At 40.1% G+C, this 20,941-nt stretch overlaps 1 protein-coding gene across 1 annotated transcript in view; it reads left to right on the plus strand.

Annotated features, from left to right (window-relative positions):
* Positions 1-20,941, plus strand: part of WWTR1 (WW domain containing transcription regulator 1) — a 127,147-nt gene continuing 106,206 nt past the window's right edge. The window contains exons 1-2 of the mRNA XM_037842915.1: positions 1-289; positions 730-1,163. Coding sequence (XP_037698843.1) covers positions 733-1,163 — 431 coding nt within the window. The 5' untranslated portion in view covers positions 1-289; positions 730-732. The remainder of the gene's footprint in view (positions 290-729; positions 1,164-20,941) is intronic.

A 20,941-nucleotide genomic window follows, 5' to 3' on the forward strand; every position in this document is an offset into this window, starting at 1 on the left:
GGGTGGGAGTTTGCTCCAAACTTTGTTTATGGGACAGTCTGGGAGCTGCGGCGGTCGCGCTGTCTGTGCCTCCTGCGCCTCCCTCTCGCCGAGAGCGAGCGCCTAAGGCCGGCTCAGGGGATGTGAGAGCCGAAGCCCCTAGGCTGCACCGAGTCGGTTCGAGATTTGCCATTCCGGCCGGCTACAGCCCGGCAAGCTCGGGACGCATCGGAGCTACCCAGGCCCGACGGCGAGTTTGGGCGGGACGGCGGTCGCCGCGCGCCCAGGCTCGGCTTCGCTGCGCGCCCAGGTAGTGCCCGCTGGAGCGCACCCACATGCCCGGCACCGTTCCAGGGCGCTGGGCTTCTGGGGCTTCCGGAGTCGAGACGTCGTGGAGTTGGCTCGGGTTGAGACTTCTTTGGGGGTCTGCCTGTCCTGGAAAGCTGAGACCTTTCCTTTGCCACCAACAGTTCAGCAGCGTCCTCTGCAGTTACCAACCGTCCCACCCCCACCCTCTCCGCCTTTCCTTCTCCTCCTCCTCCTCCCGGTAACTTCTTTGCTTCAAAAAAGTTGCATAATTCTCGAGGCAAGAAGGGACCCCTCCCCCATCCGGTGGGTGTTACTTCTGAGTGTCTGGGATCCCGAGACGGACACTTATCTGTCTTCTCTTTTCTATCTATTCTCTCCCCCAACCCCGTCTCCACGACTTTTGTTAAATAAAAGGCTGATCTGACTCACTTCTCCTTGCAGAAAATGAATCCGGCTTCGGCGCCCCCTCCTCTCCCACCGCCCGGGCAGCAAGTGATCCACGTCACGCAGGACCTTGACACGGACCTCGAAGCTCTCTTCAACTCGGTGATGAACCCTAAGCCGAGCTCGTGGCGGAAGAAGATCCTGCCGGAGTCATTCTTTAAGGAGCCTGACTCGGGCTCACACTCGCGCCAGTCTAGCACCGACTCGTCGGGTGGCCACTCGGGACCACGGCTGGCCGGCGGCGCTCAGCACGTCCGCTCGCACTCGTCGCCCGCGTCCCTGCAGCTGGGCACAGGCGCGGGCGCAGCGGGCAGTCCCGCGCAGCAGCATGCGCACCTCCGCCAGCAGTCCTACGACGTGACGGACGAGCTACCGCTGCCCCCAGGCTGGGAGATGACCTTCACGGCCACTGGCCAGAGATACTTCCTCAAGTAAGTCTGGAGCCGAGGAGGCACAGTCACGGTGCTCAGGACGCGCGCGCGGTTGCCTGTGTGTGTGTGTGTGTGTTTGTGTGTATGTGTGTGTGAAGGTGCGTGTCCTTCCACGGTTCTTACCCAAAGATATGGAAAGCTGGAAGTAGGGGGTCAGGGAGTGAGTTGCTTGGTGTTGGAATTTTAAGGGGTCAGAGGCAGGTTGAGTCTGGTGAGGGTCATCCAGGGTCCTGGAAGCCCCAAGAAATTCAGGACTTGGAAACTTCTAGAGGCAGAGGGGGAAAAAAAGTTTGGGGGAAATTCCTATGACACTCATAGGTGACTTTGCCCTCAATCTGGAGTATTGAAGCAGACTCCTGTGCACAGACTCCTACCCTCTTCCCTGCCCACCGTAAGTTAGACACCCCAGAGAAAAGTTCTGAGACTTGGGGAGGAGAGGGGTTTTTGGCAGTGTAGGTGGGCTGGAGCCTCTAGCTTCTTGGGAAAAGAAAGTTGGAAAAGTGAACCATACCGGCTAGGCCTTACTGCTCCCAGCTGGATGACGTAATGACCGGGGAGCACAGTGATGTAATTAGCAACTGCAGTGGTTAAGTAGTTGTGGCCTGGACAAATCCCTTGTGTGGAAATTGGGTCAGGAGTTTTATTATGTCGCACTTGGTAACCTAAAATATCATCAAATCAGGAAGACTGCCTTGTCATGCTTCCTCCCTTCGCATTTTTCCAGCTTTTTGATGTAATGAATTTCATATTAGATCCGAATTTGATCGGAGTAGGGAAATATATTTACAAGCTCTAGTGGAGATTATTTCGCTTGTGGTACCCAAAGACAATTACGTTCCTTTGGAGAAACCAAGTTGGAACTTGCAGTGTAACCTGTGAGGTCATAGGGGGTCAGGTTATCCAAGGTCTAGATGGAAATCTGCCAGCTGTACCACTTGGTTCAGGATTGCCTTCCCTGGCATTCACTGCCAAAGATGGAAACTCCTCTTCTAAGAACTTGCCCTAGAGTTCATTTTAAAGCCCATACTTCTTTGGTAGGTAGCCTTCATTCAAAAGTCATGTTGAGAAGTTATTTGCTATATTAAAATGTAAGCTTTTCTTTGACACCAATATTTGATACTTTGCTATGAAAGAGTCCTAATTAACCACTGTGCAGTGATAGATGGGTTTATTATAGTTAACTCTTTGACTCATGCTAGTGACCAGTTCCTGTTCCTTCTCCATCCCAAAACAGTTGACATCTTGTGCAAGGAGGAATTCTTTATTTGTTTCTGGGGTTGGTGCAATGCTGAGAAGCCCTTGTCCTGAAAGAGACTTGGTCATCATTTTATTCCAAAACTAGACTTCTCTGAGTTGTGGAGAGACAGTGCGGATGTGTCCTCAGCGTTTTGACTTCTAAGTGGCTAGTGGGAGTCAATATGTGACTTATTAACATATTTTCCTAAGTGTGATGTATTCTGAAGAATGACATTGGTTTCTATAGTTCATAAAGGGCCAAAATACCTAGCATCATGTGTTCGGTTCACTTAGGTAAATGGAGTTTTGAATATTTTATTGTGACTTTTATACAAATGGACTTTGTAATAAATACAAGTAGAAGAAAAAGACAATAATTTCTAATGATTTTGGGGGGGCTTTTTTTGGTCCCAAATAATGATTTTTAAACACTTTATGAATACACACATACACCCACACACATGTACATATATACATATGGTGTATGATCAATATGGTTACTCTGATTATTAAAAATAAGAAATAAGAGCTTTATTTGCCAAATAGCTGAGAAAAGCTAGGAAATATAAAACCGCCAAGCAAAAACAAAACAACAACAAAAACACTTTTTACATGTGTTTTGAATGATCAGAGTAGCTCAGAATAATGTTCATGAATCTAGGGCAAAAATGGAAGTTAGCCTTAGGTTTTTAGAGATCCATCTCTACGTATCTGCCCACCATAGACATTCCACCAATATAAAATGAATTTTCATTTCACTTTGGATGGTTGATGAAATTGACAGCTGAAAAACATGTTAGTAGTAGGCTGGCCTGATCTGATGCTATCCCTGGAAACTTTTGGCCAAGTAACTAGGAGAATTTAAGAAATTAAGTCATTGTAACTATTGTCTTTCAGGATAAGCAATCTGCCAAGAGTTCTTTGTGATACTTTTGGAGATTTGTTTAAAGTTGGAATAAGGTAAATGTTATATGTCACACCTTATTACACAGCCTCAAAAGGCGATGAAGTTTAGTGGATTAAATAGAAGTTTGGAAAATGGTGTCAACTGACCTGAGTTAATTTTCATGAAGTCTACCCATTAGTTTGCTCCACCGTCTGTGAAATGGGGCTAGCAGTAGAATCCTATTCTTGACTTTGTTAGGAGTCAAGGGTTTTATAAATGGGAAACCACAGGATTTTAGAATTGACAGGGTCAGTCCCCTCTCTCCCACCCCCCTGCCCCCAACTGGAAAACTGAGGTCAGGAAAGGGTGATTTTGGGAAAGTCATGTGGTTATTTAATGGTGGACTCTGGACTGGACCTCTGATCTGTTGCTTTCAGCTTACAGAGTAGTTTTCTCTCCCATCCACCCCTCCATCCCCGCCCCCCACCTTCATCCCTTTGTTAATTCCCGAGCTGAACCATGAGCTTTATGTTAAACAAATCCTGGCCATTTATAAAGTTCTAAAAAGCTTGTCATTTTCTCAAGTAAGATTGTTCCTGGGAATATGATGTAATCACCTTCTGGTATCTCCCAAAGGACGCCTTTCCTTAGCCTTCATACCTTTCCTGTGGTGTCCAAGTCTTCTTTATGGTAACACGTAACAATAGAGCAGATCGAATGTTAAAGCATGTAGCCTCTGAATACGGCTGTGTTATTCCCACTGTCCGTGTAGCTTTTGGGCTCTTAGCAACCTGGCACACCGGCTTTGAATGGTGATCACATTAAAATTTAAAAAATTTTCTCATTGTAAGTGGAATGCATGTTTATTGTACATAAACCAGAAAATAGGGAGTTATAAAGAAGAAAATGAGCTAGCTTCAGTCGAGTTGTGAAGAAAGACTTTTCTATCTTTATTCTTCCCTACAAAACATTCTTGTAGAAAACTTTTATTTAAATAACATAATATTAGAAGAAATACTTATATTGTTCCACTCATCTACAATTCCAACTATAGCATTTGGCTATCACTTTCAATTTTTAGTAGTAATTTTAATGTTCTGCCTTCTCTGAAATGTGTGGTAGAAAATTATTTTTGTCAAAATGGTCTGTGCACTTGGTAACCAATCAAATAGTACAGAAGGACTTTTGTTGAAAAACAATGGTTTCCTTCACCACCTCAAGGTTCACAGAAGAAACCTTTTTATTTTTTAACTGTTTCTGTGTTTAATTCTTAGATTGTTACCTCCTTAACCCTAAGTTATGTGCTTTTACAATTATTTTTTTGATTTATCAACTTTTAACTCCTGATATGAAAATGAGGATGTAGCTCCTTAAACTGCTTTTCTTTTTCCTCTCCCAATTTTGATACTTATGTTATTTTTAGTTTGTCTGTTAGGTCACTTTTCTTTCTTTCTTTCTTTCTTTCTTTCTTTCTTTCTTTCTCTTTCTTTCTTTCCTCAACTTTTGTCACTATTTCTTGATTCCCTATGACCTTTGTGTGTTTGAATAGCGATCACATTAATTTTTTTTTAAAATTCTGTTTTATGATGTTTCAGTCATTACCAGTTCTATAATTCACTTTTTGTCAATCACATTGTTGTTTTTTTTTTTTTACAAAACAAATCGTACATTCGATTGTTCACAGTACCATTACATAGTTGTACATTCATCACCTAAATCAATCCCTGACACCTTCATTAGCACACACACAAAAATAACAAGAATAATAATTAAAGTGGAAAAGAGCAATTGAAGGAAAAAAAAACACTGGGTGCCTTTGTCTGTTTGCTTGTTTGTTTCCTTCCCCTATTTTTCTACTCATCCATCCATAAACTAGACAAAGGGGAGTGTGGTCCTTATGGCTTTCCCAATCCCATTGTCACCCCTCATAAGCTACATTTTTATACAATTGTCTTCGAGATTTATGGGTTCTGGGTTGTAGTTTGATAGTTTCAGGTATCTACCACCAGCTACCCCAATTCTTTAGAACCTAAAAAGGGTTGTCTAAAGTGTGCGTAAGAGTGCCCACCAGAGTGACCTCTCGGCTCCTTTTGGAATCTCTCTGCCACTGAAGCTTATTTCATTTCCTTTCACATCCCCCTTTTAGTCAAGAAGATGTTCTCCGTCCCACGATGCCAGGTCTACATTCCTCCCCGGGAGTCATATTCCACGTTGCCAGGGAAATTCACTCCCCTGGGTGTCTGATCCCACGTAGTGGGGAGGGCAGTGTGTCAATCACATTTTAACACTGTAAAAGCCCTGAACCATAAACTGTACCTGTGCTTTGCCCCAAAGTTGACCTTTTTATTCATAAATGATTCGTAAAATTGGAAATCTGTAGGCAGCATTTACATTATTATAATTCTGCAAATAAGACTCACTGCCTTGTGTGTGAGGATTGGATTTTAGACTTGCACATTGGATCTGGAGTCAGGACTCCTGGGTACTCAAAGGAGGATATTTCAGCCCCAAATGGATTCTCTTTTCTCATCCTTCATCAGTTGTTCAAATTCATGTCACCTTTTAGTTTCTTCATATTTGGACCATGACTTTCTTAATTTTTTTTCTTATAGTATTTCTAAATGCCTCTTTATGCCTTTATGCATTATTTAAATTTATTATAATCTCAAAATTTTCCAGACTCTCAGTCTTGTCTGTGCTATCAAGTCTCCTTTCCCTAAGCCTTTACTGCCAGGTTTCCTCCATCTTTCTGTGCCATTCTATGTTGGTTCTTCTCTAGGCCCACAACAGCTCTGTCCTGGATCTTCACTTCACTTCTTGTCTGGAAATGCTAATTCCTTTTCCCAGGTCTTCCTTTTTTTTTTTTTTTGGTTTATGCCTTCATTTTGCAGAAACACATTCTTGAGTAGCTTTTGAGTTAATTTTCTAATCCTTTTCTATCTGAAAATATTTAAAAAACGATTCTTAATTTATGTTCTTAAAAAAGAACTGATCTCTGGCTTGTTTTTTCTGTTTATCTTTGGATGACAACATAATGTAGCTATTTTTCTTGGAGGGTCTTTTGTTATTCACAAACTCTTGCCTTCTCCCTCAGTTTCCTTGTCTGCAAATATGCAGATACTAATACCTGTCTTATAGTATTTGAAAGATTAGATGGGATAACGTATGTAGTGTGTGTGGCTCATAGTAGACAGTACAAGTTAGTTCTTGCTTCCCCTTACCTATTTCCCAACACGGCAGTAGGGTAAGGTGATTCCGAGTTCAGGTTATAGCTATGCTTCTGAACTACAACCTGGATCTGGAGTTAAAAGTCAGTTTTTAAATTTAAAATAGCTAAGCCCCAAACAGGTCAGTTTTCCTGTTTATAAAAATCTAAATAGGAATACCCGTCATGGGGTGCCTTTTCACTTCACAGTCTTGGGCAGAGGACTCCCAACCCATTCTAGGAAAGGTCTACTTTTAATTTTTGAGAATCTAGCCTGTAGCTGCCAGTTGTGTTGTTTTTGTGTGTGGAATGGGTTGGGGGTGGGGAATGGGATGGTGAAGTGGGGAGAGATGAGGAGGGACGATAACTGATATTTGGTGACCTGTTGGATGTCAGTCAATACAGAGAGCTGTCTGTACTTCCCAGAGAGACAGCATCACAATCACCTGTGGGGCACGCTCCAAGCACGTGTGTATGGACACTTTTTAATAAGCTTTATAAGTCCCTTCACAGGGACTCTTTTAACCCTCACAGTGATCCTGTAAACAGGTACATATTATTGTCCCATTTTACTGTTGAGGAGACTGAGGCTCAATGAGGTTAAGCCCAGGCCATTAAGTACGTGGCCCAGGGTCACATAACAGGTCTGAGTGGCAGAGATGGGATTAGAATTGTGTGATTCCAAAACCTGTGCTCCTGCCCTTCTGCCATGCTGCCTCATGCCAATTATGTGCTCATAATTAGGGCCTATAATTGTGTTTCCTTGGTGACCAATAACTCAGGAGTGATGGCTAGAGCATTAGACTTTGCTTCTGATCTCGATCTTGGTGATCAGATTTTGAGCTCTTTTTGCTGGAAAGATGATGAAGAACAACAACAACAGAAACATCAGAAACAGATAGTTCACTTACAGTGCCTATTTCTATTTTATTCTTATCAAGATTTCCATCATTAGTAAATAAAAATCTACATCATTTTACAGTGAACACGGATATGACAGGGAGGCAGATGACTGAGTGTCCCAAAGTGCCCAATTGATGTCAGGATTGGGTGCATTGCTGAGAACTTGTTGAGAGATTTAATTAGGTAATGTTAGTAAAGTGGTTCAAGGGGGAAATGAGCTAGGTTGCTTCCCATTGCTTTTGTAATTGTGGAGACTGATTAAAAATAAATGTGGCTGAGTTTGAGAGAGCAGCAAGTCTCAGTTTGTTGACCAGTTGAGTTAAGACTTGTAGGAATTATGGCATTATCTATCAGAGCCCCTCCTTTTCCTTCCCTTTCAAATCTCTAACTACAGGAGAGGGGGATGGGAGGTAGAGCAATTGACCAATCCAGGGGACAGGCTTTTTTTTTCCCCCCAAAGGGTGGTAACTTTTATTTATCAAAAAATTAAAAAAAAAAAAAAAAAAAAGGCATTTCAAAGAAAAAAAAACAAAGGAATAATTTTTTGATAAATAAAGCTTGAAAAAAAGAAAAAAAAAGGTAAAAGGATCATAGGGAAGACCAAAGACTGAAGTGATTAGCTTATCATTGAAGGGCAAGTTTTTTTTTTTAATTCAGTTTTATTGAGATATATTCACATACCATATAATCATCCATGGTGTACAATCAACTGTTCACAGTACCATCATATAGTTGTGCATTCATCACCGCAATCTATTTTTGAACATTTTCCTTATACCAGAAAGAATCAGAATAAGAATAAAAAATAAAAATAAAAAAGAACACACAAATTATCCTCCCAATCCCATCCTATTTTTCATTTAGGTTTTGTCCCCATTTTTCTACTCATCCATCCATACACTGGATAAAGGGAGTGCGATCCACAGGGTTTTCACAGTCACACTGTCACCCCTTGTAATCTACATTGTTATACAGTCGTCTTTAAGAGTCAAGGTTACTGGATTGCAGTTTGGTAGTTTCAGGTATTTACTTCTAGCTATTCCAATACATTAAAACCTAAAAAGTGTTATCTATATAGTGTGTAAGAATGTCCACCAGAGTGACCTCTCGACTCCACTTGAAATCTCTCAGCCACTGAAGCTTTATTTTGTTTCATTTTGCATCCTCCTTTTGGTCAAGAAGATGTTCTCAATCCCACAATGCCGGGTCCAGATTCATCCCTGGAGTCACTTCCTGCATTGCCAGGGAGATTTACACCCCTGGGAGTCAGGTCCCACGTAGGAGGGAGGGCAGTGAGATCACCTGCCAAGGTGGCTTAGTTAGAGAGCAAGGGCCACATCTGAGCAACAAAGAGGCACTCAGGGGAAGAGTCTTAGGCACAATTATAAGCAGGTTTAGCCTCTCCTTTGCAGTAACAAGCTTCATAGGGGCTAGCATGTCAAGCCGTCAGTCCCTAGTGTTTGTGAGAATATCAGCAACAATCCACGTGAGGAAGTCCAACACCTCCACATCCTCCTCCAGCTCCTCAGGGGGGCCCCGAATATATTTTTATCTCCACCCAAATTACTTTGGGATATGTTGCTATTTCACTCTAACCTATACAGACCTACCATATCTCATGTCCTTTTCAAAGTTCCATGTAATTGTGGTGTTTGAACAAACTGACTGTAGAAGTTATATTGTTTAGAAAATATAGATCCTACACCAAATAAACATTTCTTCTGAAGGGCAAGTATATGAGGGGATGGCCTTCTGCTGCTTTGTGGGTGTCTGTGAATGTTTTAGTTCATAGAAATATTGGTAGAGGAGCATTTTCTGAAGTGTGTTCTCTGGAACTCTAGTTCATTCAGATGCTTTATGAGTAAAAGTTTTCTGGACTAATAGGTTTGGGATATGTTGCATGCTCTATCCCTCTGCTAGAGATTCACAATACGCATTAAAGACTCCAAAGACCTGTATCAGAAAAACTGGTTTATATTTGTTCAAGCCAATATTTCAAAATCTTATTTGATTTTTGTACTTTTTTTTTATCCTATCAACTAATAGCATCTACTCAGGAATGTTCTACAGACCATACCTTGAGAAACCTTTTTGTGACCTTCACTATTATTTCTATAGTTGAGAGTTTCCTGGTTGAAGCAAGTTAAGGTTTTCATTTTCATTGTGCTTTGTGCTTATGCAAGGTATTTTCATTTGTATTCCTTGCTTCATTTAACAGCAGATTACCGATGCTTACCATGTGCGAGACATTAGGAATGTAGAAATATAGAAATTGTCTTGAATACCAGACAGGTGGGATATAGACAAGAAAACCAACAATTACAATACAGTGTGATAGTATCACATCCTGATTTTATTTAAAAAAAGTGTTTGTGTGTGTGTATGTGTGTCTGATAGAAGAGATACTTAGCAAAATCTTTGCATGGCTCATCTGTGGGATCATAGATGATTCTCAAACAGTGAGAACAGTGACAGAATCATATTTAACAAATCAGGATGTGGTCTTCAGCTGTATTGTAATGTTTTATTTCCTAAGCTGGATGGTAGGTGTTTTGGTTTGCTAAAGTTGCTGGAATGCAATATACCAGAAATGGGTTGGCTTTTAAAATGGGGATTTATAAATTAACTTACTATTTACAGTTCTTAGGCTGTGAAAGTGTCCAAATTAAGGCATCACAGGACAATACCTTCTCTGAAGAAAGGCCACTGGCATCTGGGACACCTCTGTCACATAGAAAGGCACACAGCCAGTGTTTGCTAGTCCTTCTCTCCTGGGTTTTGTTTCAGCTTCTGGCTTCAGTGGCTTCCTTTTTTCAGCACATCTGGAGACTTTTCCTGTCTAAGCTCTCTGGGCCTTTTCTGTCTCTTATTCTTTCATAAAGGACTCCAGTAAAAGGACTAAGACCCACCTTGAATGGTGTGGGTCACATTTCAGTTGAAATAACCTAACCCAAAGATCCCGCCTACAATAAGTCTGTATCCACAGGAATGGATTAAAAGAACATGGTGTTCTCTGGGGCATCTAACAGCTTCAGACTAGCACAGTAGGTATGTGGATATTTGTTATTATTCTCTATACATCTTAGCACAGTAGGTATGTGGGTATTTGTTATTATTCTCTATACATCTTAAATATCAAAAAAAGAAAGAAGGAAAGAGAAAAAAAAGCTACGAAGCAAGCAAAGATCCATGTGGTAGATCTGGTCGGGTGTGGTGTGATGTGGGGGAATCTCTTAGCTGTAGTTTGTTGACTGAAGTCTGGAGCTTAAGTCGCTTAAAGTGATGCTCTTTGGGGCTCCTGGTGTTTTTCTTGCTTTGGGTTATTTTCTTAATAATGAACTGGGCACAGTCATTGCTAAAATCTTAATCAAGAATTCTCCATTAAGGTCACCTAAGGACAAAAATGTAGGCATTGTGGCAAATCTTAGGTTCTACGGATGTCCTTCAACTTATTTTTTTTTCCTTCAGCTTATTTTTTATTTGCATATTCTTCTTTCCCTGGACCTCTAGCTTTTATTTTATGTCCCATCTTGTCAGTAGTAGTAGCACAACCAGGCACAGCCAACGATATAAAATAAGAAAGGAAAAAATGATGTTCCCTTGTTCAGTACTCGTGGGAGATAAAGTGAAATGCAAAGTGCTTAGCACAAGCAGGGCATAGCAAGTGTCACTGAAAGTTTCTTACTGTTATTCCTGGTTTAGATGTGATGGGGGCTGTGATCTCCCAGTGTCGTTCCTTCCTGCTGCCTGGAAAAACTTTAGCCTTTTCAGCATTTACAGCTAAAAGTCATTGAACGCCTCTTGTGAGTTTGCTGCATGCAGGGTACTGTGAGGGAAGAAACATGCAGCCAGTTTCCTAGTTGCTAGTCTAGCATACAAAAACAGGCTTATAAATTACCGCGTTCTGACCTGTGTGGCGCCAGAATCTTGAGCAGCCGCTCTCCACCGCAGTGTGTTGGGAACACTTGTGAGTTGTGTCATAAGTGAATCGTTTCTGTTATGGTTACAGGTCTGAGTCTTGCCGCCGTGCTGAATGTTTTTCAGTTTCTCCCACTGGCTAGGCTCCCTCTGGCTTCAGGGTCTTGACACAAGCTGTTACTTGTGCCTGGGACATTATTTCCCTGACTTTTGCCTGGTTAACTCCTATGCTGCCTACAGGTATCCGCTTAGAAGTTTTCCTGACTGTCAGCCCTGCATTAGGCTAGATGTTCCTGCTATGTTCTCCCATAGCCCCCTATATCTCCCTAGCTCTAGTACTACCCCCATATTACTATTTAATTATTTCTCTTTCTTACTACACTCTAACCTCCATGACTGCAGTGTGTGCTGCCTTGCGAGGAGAGACGGAGATGGAGCAACGGTTTGCCGTATGGAATTCCCCATAGGAGTCTTCCATGCTTGAGAATGTAATTCTGTCTTGCCTGTGCCCTTTGGACTAAAGGTTTAGAATCCTAACTATAGATACTGAATGCCGTGGAGAGGAAGCTGGATGAAGGGTGGGTGTTCAGAAAAGTGTTTGTGAAGGTGGAAGGTGGTTGGACATAAATGGAGCCTTGAAAAATGGGATGTGGGTAGGTGGGCAGAGAGGCCTTCCAGAAAAGAGAGGATAGGAGGAGAGTCAAGAGGCAGAAATGCTGAGGGTGTGCTTTGGAGGCCAGGAAGGGCCTGACCTAGCTTGGGTTCAAAGATAAGTATCAGTTGATAGATGATTGTGTGTCACATTGAGATTTTGGAACCTCAACGAGGATGGACACAGTGACGTTTCCCTAGTAGAGTCAATTTTTTAACCTCTTAATTTTGATATATGCCAGCCTTAGCTTTATCAGAACATAGCGTAAGACTCCACCAATGTCCCTTATGTTGAGATCTTCCTGGATGTTTAGGGAACTAATCATTTTACACTGAGTCAGGAAATGATAGAGCCTTTCATAGCAATCCACCCATCCATCTATCCATCCGTAGGTCCATTCATCCACCATATATTCAATTTAGCAAGTGCACTTCCAAAATGGAGGGTGGTCTTTACTCTCCAAGTTAGTGGTCTACCAGACTACTCTTGATTCTGGCCCACCCCCACTGAATCTTCCATTTGTGCTTGTCGATGAACAGCTTGCAGTTCTGGTTGTTTCTAGGATACTCTCTGGTGTATATGTATAGTCTTTCAGGTCTTTGAGGTTGATCAGCAGGGTGCAGATAAAATTGAGACTCCAGGGCCGCATTCATCCCACCAAGACCTACCTAGGCTCAGTCCTCTGAGGATGCCTGGCCCCAGCAGCCAGTGGTCACCTTCTCAGGGGCACACTTTCTAAACTCTTAGTGAAGTCCATTGAGGAGTCTTTTCAAACTAAGTCATGATGCTGAAAAATGTTTTCAGATGACTTCCTTAAATTAAAAAAAAAAAAGTTTTCAAATAGGTAACAAAACATGAAATGACCAAAAATTCAAATAGTACAAAAGCATATATTGAGAGAAGTCTCTCACCCTGCCCAGTCCCCTGCTCCCCCTCCTCAGAGTACCACTGTTACCAGTTTCTTTTGTTTTTCCAGAGAAAGCCTATGTGCATACATCCATGCATATGTATACAAAGATTATATATATATATATATATATATATAACTACCTAGACCTGTTTTCCCCATGCAAATGGTAGTGCACCGTGCATACTCTTCTGCACCTTTCTTTTTTCACTTGATGTATTTTGGAGTTCATTCTTTTTCTGTACATAAACATCTTTATTTCTTTAAAGGGTACATAGTATTTCATTGTATAGATGTACTATAAATTTTTTAACTGGCTGCCTGTTAATGGACATTTAAATTGTTTCTGACTCTGTTTTGAGTTATAAAAATAATATACGCTAAAACACTACTAGAGGGAGGAGAATGGAAAATAAATTCCTGTGATTCTCCCTTGATCCCCCCCTTGGTAACAGTTTATCCAGAGATACTCTTGCACAAAGAGCAGCTCTCTGGCTTCTATTTAATTTAACATCTGTCTGGCTTGTCTGTCATCTACCTAGCCTTCATATTTAAGGGTGATAAATGGTCTGGCAAAGGGACTGACCCATTAAAATGGACACCCAGCCAAACAGAATGGATGGCATGCCAGTGTGAAGTGGCTGATCACATATCTTGGTGCTACTCAAAGTGTGGTCTGTGGACTGATGCCAGTGTGCAAACGTAACAGGCCCGTGACTAGCTAGATAAAAAGTTGAGAGTAAGTATTTAGAAATTTTTATAGCAAAATGACATTGCTTTGACATGATCAGTGGAAATGTCTTGTTGAGCAGGATCGTTTGGGTGTGTCTAACTTGTGTAATGAGTCACGAATGGCAAGAGCTATGTATAAACCATCCACAGTAGGACTACTAGTACTGGCCTCAACAGATTGAAAATAAAAACATCTTTCCCCTCCGATAGTTTGAGAAGCACTCATTCATCTGTTTCTCTCTAAAGTCTGTATATCTATCTATCTATCTATGATCTATTTACCTACCATTTTATTTTCCATCCATCCATTACTGTTGTAATTATCTTTTCTGTATCAACCAACCAATCAACTAATCATAACTTTTATGAACTTAGCAAGAATAATCAATCTAAAAGGTCTGATAATGTGTCTTAATATGAAACAAATTCTACTGCATAAAGGTTTTATAAGATCTTTTTTCTAGTACATAATATACTTTGTCTTTGTGGCCCCTACATTAACTCATTGTTTTAAAAATATACTTTGGCACCCCTCAATTCTGAACATTGTAGCTAAAACCAAATTCTGTTCTTTTTTTGTGATTAATCTACCTGCAAGCATTGCCAGCTACAGACTCAGGAATCAAAACATGCTGATTATTTATTATAAAAGTATATTCCATTGTGATAGTTTTTCTGTAAATATTAAGATATTGAATATTTGTCTTTCTCCCAGATTGCCCACGAAAAACCTTTCTTGGCTTAGGTATTCAGAGATTGAGGCAGCAATCTGGGATAACACATCAAAAAGCAGAAAATGCAAGCAAATGACATAACTGAAATGAACAGACATAACTTTTTACTGTCTTGATTTGATTTTTGAGTTTATTAAAAAAATCCCCAACTTTTATTATAAAACTAATACATACTATTATCAAAAAATTAAAACAGAACTGAAGGATATAAAGTGAATTAAAGTACTGCCACCTACTCCACCCACTAGTTTTACTCATCAGATATAACCACTGTTAACAGTTGCTTCTGTATCTTTCCAGAGATTTGCTATGCATATACATTACTTGATTTATAAAAACTGCAGTCATTTTGGAATTGTGGGAACCACAGCTTAGGCAGTCTCTCTTTCTGTTTGACCCTCACACAACCTTGGGACTAAGTAAAGATATGGGCTGAATTATAAAGAACTAGATGTGATATCAGATGGGAAAGTCCCAGGGCAGTAAGCCTTGTTGGGGATAATCATGGTTCATGACTGGGATTTAAGCTTTGTTGTTCAGAAAATTGATGTCCTTGGTGCTCCAAAACTGATCAGGTTGTTTGAGAACTGTTAAGATTCTGAGAACTAGAAAGAAATGGGGATAGAAATTTTAATTGCTGTTTCAGAATTCACAAGCAGTAGCTTGAATAGTCTGTCACCCTGGAGTGAAGGTTCTTGAAAGAATGATTTAGTTATTGGAAAGTTGCTTTGGTGGTGCTGGAAAAGAGAAGAAATGAATTCATTTGAGGATAGTGAAATAATTTAAAGGATATTAGGAGATAAATTTGACAGGATTTATAGATGGATTGGATAAGGTCAGTGAGGAAAAGAGGTGATGAGGATGACTTGCATGTTGCTGGCTGTGTAATGACATGGATGGTGGTGCCTCTCATTTGATAAGCAGCCCTGGAAGGCTTGGAGTGGAGTCAGGAAATCAAGAGTTAATTTTTTAACGTGTTGAGTTTGAGGTGACTTTAAGATACCTCCAAGGAAGTCATATGAATATATGTACATTTATTCAAATCCAGGGTGTGAATGGGATCCCATGGATAGGACAGATAGAGTGAGAAGAAAAGAGAAGTCCTGTTAGACCCTGTGGTGGGGAAGGAGAAGGAGCAGCCAGAGATGTAGGAGGGAAACCAAAAAGTGGCTCATCGAAGCCCTGGGAAGACAGTGTTTCAAGAAGGAGGAATGGCTAACCCCGTAGCATGTGTCTCAGAGGTCAAGGAAGATGAGAACTGACAAATGTCCAGGGAACTGGCTTTCCTTCGAGGGCCCTTTTTTCCCCAGGGTAGGGCAACGGCAGCGGCCTGGGTACTAACTCAAATGGTAGTTCCATCTTTGGATAATCTAGTTTTTAAGAGGGCAAATGAAGAAAACAGTATCTCAATTACATAAGGCGTGGAGAGCATGCCCCCACACAGTTCTACAAATTCCCACACAATTTAGGGTCTCCCTGCTAAGGGGCTTGTTTCTCTCAATGCACGGGCCCGATGTCGTATACAAGGACCACACATTTGCTGATTTAAACATCCTATTTAAACAAGGTCTGAAATCAGTGTTTTATAACTAATTTGAGATAAGTTGTAAAACTTGGGTGAAAATATAACTTAATTGATATGCTCATCACTTGCCATGAGGAGAAGTACAGTCTTGACTCCTAGCTGTGGTAAAGATGTGTCGCAGTTGGTTGGTAGCACACAGGACTGTTAGTGCTCAGAAGCGTCATACTAAATTACTTCCATAAAAATAGCAGATTATGTTTGGAGAGTATCAGTTAAAAATTTATGGTTCAGAATATTATGAAACTACAGTTTCAGGTGAACATTTATCTTTTCCATCTTTGTTTCTGCCTTTGCCCAAACTGATTTTGATACCTGGCAAAGGGCAGTCTGAGATTAATGCAGGTAAGTGCCCCAGGCCAGTTTACCCTTTCATAGTATAAGGTAAATAAAACATGTTTGATTTTATCAAACCAGTTTGAGTTTGGATACATTTTGTAGTTAAAGCTTGTATTGTGGTTAAAAGGAGATTTTGTTATATTTTGCTAACTTGGGGGCACTGGTGGCCTGGTTGCAGGTTTGGGATTTGTGTAAACGTGAATTTAGTGAGAGAGACTAAGAATTATTAAAAAAAAGCAGTAATCTTCAGTGTAGCTTATAAAATAACTTCTGTTTTCTGAAGACACGTTTTCTAGTGCCGTTGTCCCACTTTTATGGGTTTTGTGTATGTACTATTTGAAATATAAGCTCTCTGCTTCTAGAACTTTTGGCAAATACAGATTCTTCTTCCATAATTGTGAGATATATCGTCCGATCTATATTTGGCTATTTGTGTATTTTAACATAAAATCAAATCAGAAATCTATATCGTAGAAAAACTTGAAGGAAAGACAGGAATGGAGAAAGGATCAGCTACTTAAAGGTTAAGCTTAACCAAGTGGATTTTAAAAGTGTAATCTCTTTTCTTCTCAGGCTTTTAAAAAAGTTTAGTTATCTTATCTTTGGTTTGAGAAAAGTTAAAGTTCAATTTATTGATCTTGAATTTCTGCCTTCGAACTATGAAGATGTCAAGTGCTGTGCTTTCGCCTTTGGAAAGCCGAGTTCTTAAGTGAAGGTCCAAGGGCTGTAACTCATATGGTACACAGTGAAGCCATTGTTCTCTGTATTTGTTGCTTACATTTTAATAACTAGTGAGTAGTCAGTGATTATTAACAGATCATATTTAACAGCAGGAGCAGAAGTAGAATATAGGACCATTAGAACAATTTGGCATGTCAACATTAAAGAAATGATTTTAAAGGTCAGCTCCTAAATCATTGAAGCTTTTGCCTTAAACTTTGGCAGGTGGGGAAAGCAAGGGACGGATTAGCACAGCCTTTTTTAATTATTAGCCCTAGTGACGTGAGTCAGGTTTTGCCACTGTGCTTTTCATTTAACCTAGTAATTGTCCAGCCCTAGTTAATTGGTTAAAAACCATTAAAGGGCTCAGATTTTCCCAGTTGCGCATGCACTGGAATGTCCAACTTACCTCGTGTGAGTGAGTTAAAGGGCCCATGGTTAATTGAAGTGCATTGTCCATACTTACCTAAAGCAAAGAGTCAGTAACAAGTTAAATTTTAAGAGTTCTTGGAAGGTCCTTCTGAGACTTGGTAAACATCTTGGTGACTGGTTCATATCTATTTGGAGTCTAGATTTGAGAGCTGCTGAAAAAAGAGTATTATAAACTTCCAAGTGAGCATGGAGGTGTAAATCGATGCTGTGGAATTGCTGCAGTAGAAGTGAAAGATCACATTTACTGACACGTACTACAAATGGGTTTTGGAAACAATGTCTGTTTTGTACAGTGAGAAGTAAAGTCTGCCAAGTTTAAAACAAAAAAGTTATATTGTGGAACAAGATAAAAGGACACTGCCTAATAAATAATATCTAATTCCAATAAAATATAAGGTTTCCTTTCCAAAATGTGAATATGGGCTTCTAAATGAATGTTTTAAAAATCTGATTTTTCTGTGATTTGTCCAGTGACTTGAAACATAAAATAGTATGGCTTTGAATATTTCCAGACTTAGGATACTACAATAAATAATACATCTGTATAGCAAGCAAAAGATAAAGAAACCACAAATGACACTGTGTTTTAGTGATAGCATAGAAATTGGTTTTTTATTATAATAGGTCAAAAGTATTTCATTGGCTACAAGCAAAATGTTTTTATCTGACAGTTTTTCAGACTAGAATCGCTTCTCTGATCCAAACTGTATTTGTTCTAACTGTTATCCATAGACTAAATTATTGGTTTATGAAAATTAATGAAGGAACATAGGCAAAGGGTAATCTATAGAAATTTGTAATTGCTCCTTTAACATGTATTTGGGTCTGATAAGTAGTTTAGTTTGTTGGTTTGCTCTTGCTCTGATGGATTTTGAACATGACAGATTGCACAGAATCAAAAAATCATTGTTTTTAAACTTCCTGATCCTGGTGGAGAGGCATTTACCTAAATACAGTGAGGAGGACCAGAAATATTAGAAGGATTTTGTAAGAAAGGTTGGGGACAATCCTTATGCAAAGTGGACTGTGTGAATCAGGAAGAGAGGTACAAGCTGGCCATTTAGTGCTCCTGCGCAGGTGTAATTTCAAAGGTGAGCTCTTGGGGAGGCAGTTAGGGGAGAGGTGGGGGAAGATAATGGGAAAATTTGAAAAAGTGTCCAGAAAGCTAACGGTTTATAAAACACCTTGAGATGTACATGGATGTCCTTTGCTATAGGACGAGACCAGAAATGTTGACCAAATTGTTTATAGAAGGGTAGAAGAGATTAACTTTAGTCTACTCAGAGTAACAAGGAGGAATGGTTTATTCATTTTCAGTCATTTTAGAGTGGCTCTTGGACCAGCACTAGAACTTTTTGGAATGACCTGACTTGAAAGCAGAGAGAACATCACTGAGTCTACTTAAATGGCATTGTGTGGTGGTCCGAAGATGGAGATTGATAAATGTGCCTGACTGCAGATTTCCTGATGTGTAGAGATGCTAGGGTCTCTCATTCTAGCTCATGTTCCAGTATCTTTCTCTCAAGCCTGATGGCAGAGTGAGTGGCCGGCTTTGATTTGTTTCCTGCCCAAAGCCTGCTTTGGCAAATTTAAAAACCTGTTTGTTTCACCCCATCAGCCGGCTGGGCCTTACCCATAATTCCTGCACTTTGATTATGGGGGTTATTATAGGACAAGAGCCTCTTTGTAAAAAAAGCTTGTATAATACTCTGGGGTCTAGCGTGACTAGTGGGTATAAATTGTGTGGAAGCAATTAAAAGTGAAGGAAATGTCATGTGGGCTGAATTTAAATGTGCAGACTTGTGGCGTTGATTTTTTTTTTTTTTTTTTTGCTTTTACTTAATCAGAGAAGGGTGGAAAGAGAAAAAGAAAGAAAGAATGGAGAGAAATAGGTCAAGAGAGTGAGGGAAGCACTCACAGAAACAAAAAGAGAAAATGAGTACATGTAAACATTTGATCAAAAATCTAAAATCCAGATCCAGTATGATGCTAATGTCAGTGCCTTTTGTATAAACTCTTTAAAAATACAAATGCCAGTGAATTATACTCTACATCAGGGCTTGTACCCCTCTCAAGTTGTTCACCTCCATCTCAAGACAGATGTGTATATAACAGTGGAGTGTTTTTTTTTTTGAGGATGTTAATAAACAGCCCTGAAAGGAGCTCTGGAAATGATCTTTAAGGTGTTCCTCTCTCCAGCCTAAACATTTTATGCTTTGACCACCGCATATTTCATACACAGTGGCTCATTTTTGGACTTCTGATCAAGGGTGGTGTTCATTTCTCTCACTTGCCTGGAATGTCCTCCATCTCTGTACTTGGTCTGCTAAGACTCAGCCAGCCCCATCTCCTCTTTAGTGCTTCATTGGACTGGCCGGGCAGAAGGGATCTCCTCCTACTCCAGGTCCCACAGAAACTATGATCTGTAGGGGTAGTTTGGCAGTTACTTTTTGGCATTGCCCATTAAAATATTGTGTAGGATTTTGTTGTTAAATTAATGGGTTTCTTTCATGTCTCTGACTTGTTTGTAAACTCTTAGAACATGGACCTGTTTTTATATTGTCCTTGGCATCTAGCGCATATGTACTATGAACTATTTGTTGAAGTCATTGCTGATGTTGAGCATGCTGTTGAAATCATCAAAATGTTATTGGGGGTCAGAGGCAGAAGTGGATGCTTTTAGATTAGATGTAATAGTAAAACCAGTTTGATTTGCAATTGACTATTACAAACACAGACAACTCTTGATTGTTTGTCCCAATGGGGAGTGCTTGTGCTTTATTTTTATTCTTTAAGCTGTGAACTCCTTAAGACAAGAACACAATCTTACCCTGTAGTTCTCCAATACCTGGCTTAATGTCTGGGACACATAGTAGGGGTTCAATTAATATTTGTTAAATAAATGTAAATGATTTTTTGATTCTCTTTTATTCACATTATCTGGTGCTTCTTTCCTACACAATGAGACATTAGGTATTTATGGAGTACATAGTGGGAGCCAGTTCCTGACACTGTGATTAGCATGGTGTGTACACATAGATATTAAAGTACATTGTTAAAGTCTATTCCATTCATTATATATTTATTTAAATAATATGACTGTAAGTTCTGGGAAGTCACTTTCTTAAGCAGAGTAGAGAAGATCTGAGAGAAAAGTTGCAGGGAACCATCCATTGTATCCATGTATTCTCAGATTATTTCCACATTATAATCTATGCTGGAAATACAGGACCCCCATGTCCCCTTCCCCAGCCCTTCAGAAGATCCTAAGATTGTAACTTTTCCCAAAGGAGATGGAGAGACAGTAGACTACTAAGGTTTCAAAGGACTTTTCAGGATGCAAAGTAAATAAGGCAATTTGAGATGTCAACAAAACTGCAATTAAGTAGATTAACTGTGTCAATAGTGAGTATAGAGATGTCAGAGAAGCTAGTTAGTAGCAAGTATTTAAACACAGCCCAAGTTCATTCTTGGTGGTATCACCACCAACCACAAACAGAATTGAGAGTAAGTTTAGCCAGATAAATACAGG

The sequence above is a fragment of the Choloepus didactylus genome, chromosome 1, assembly GCF_015220235.1.
Source record: "Choloepus didactylus isolate mChoDid1 chromosome 1, mChoDid1.pri, whole genome shotgun sequence".
NCBI lineage: Eukaryota > Metazoa > Chordata > Mammalia > Pilosa > Megalonychidae > Choloepus > Choloepus didactylus.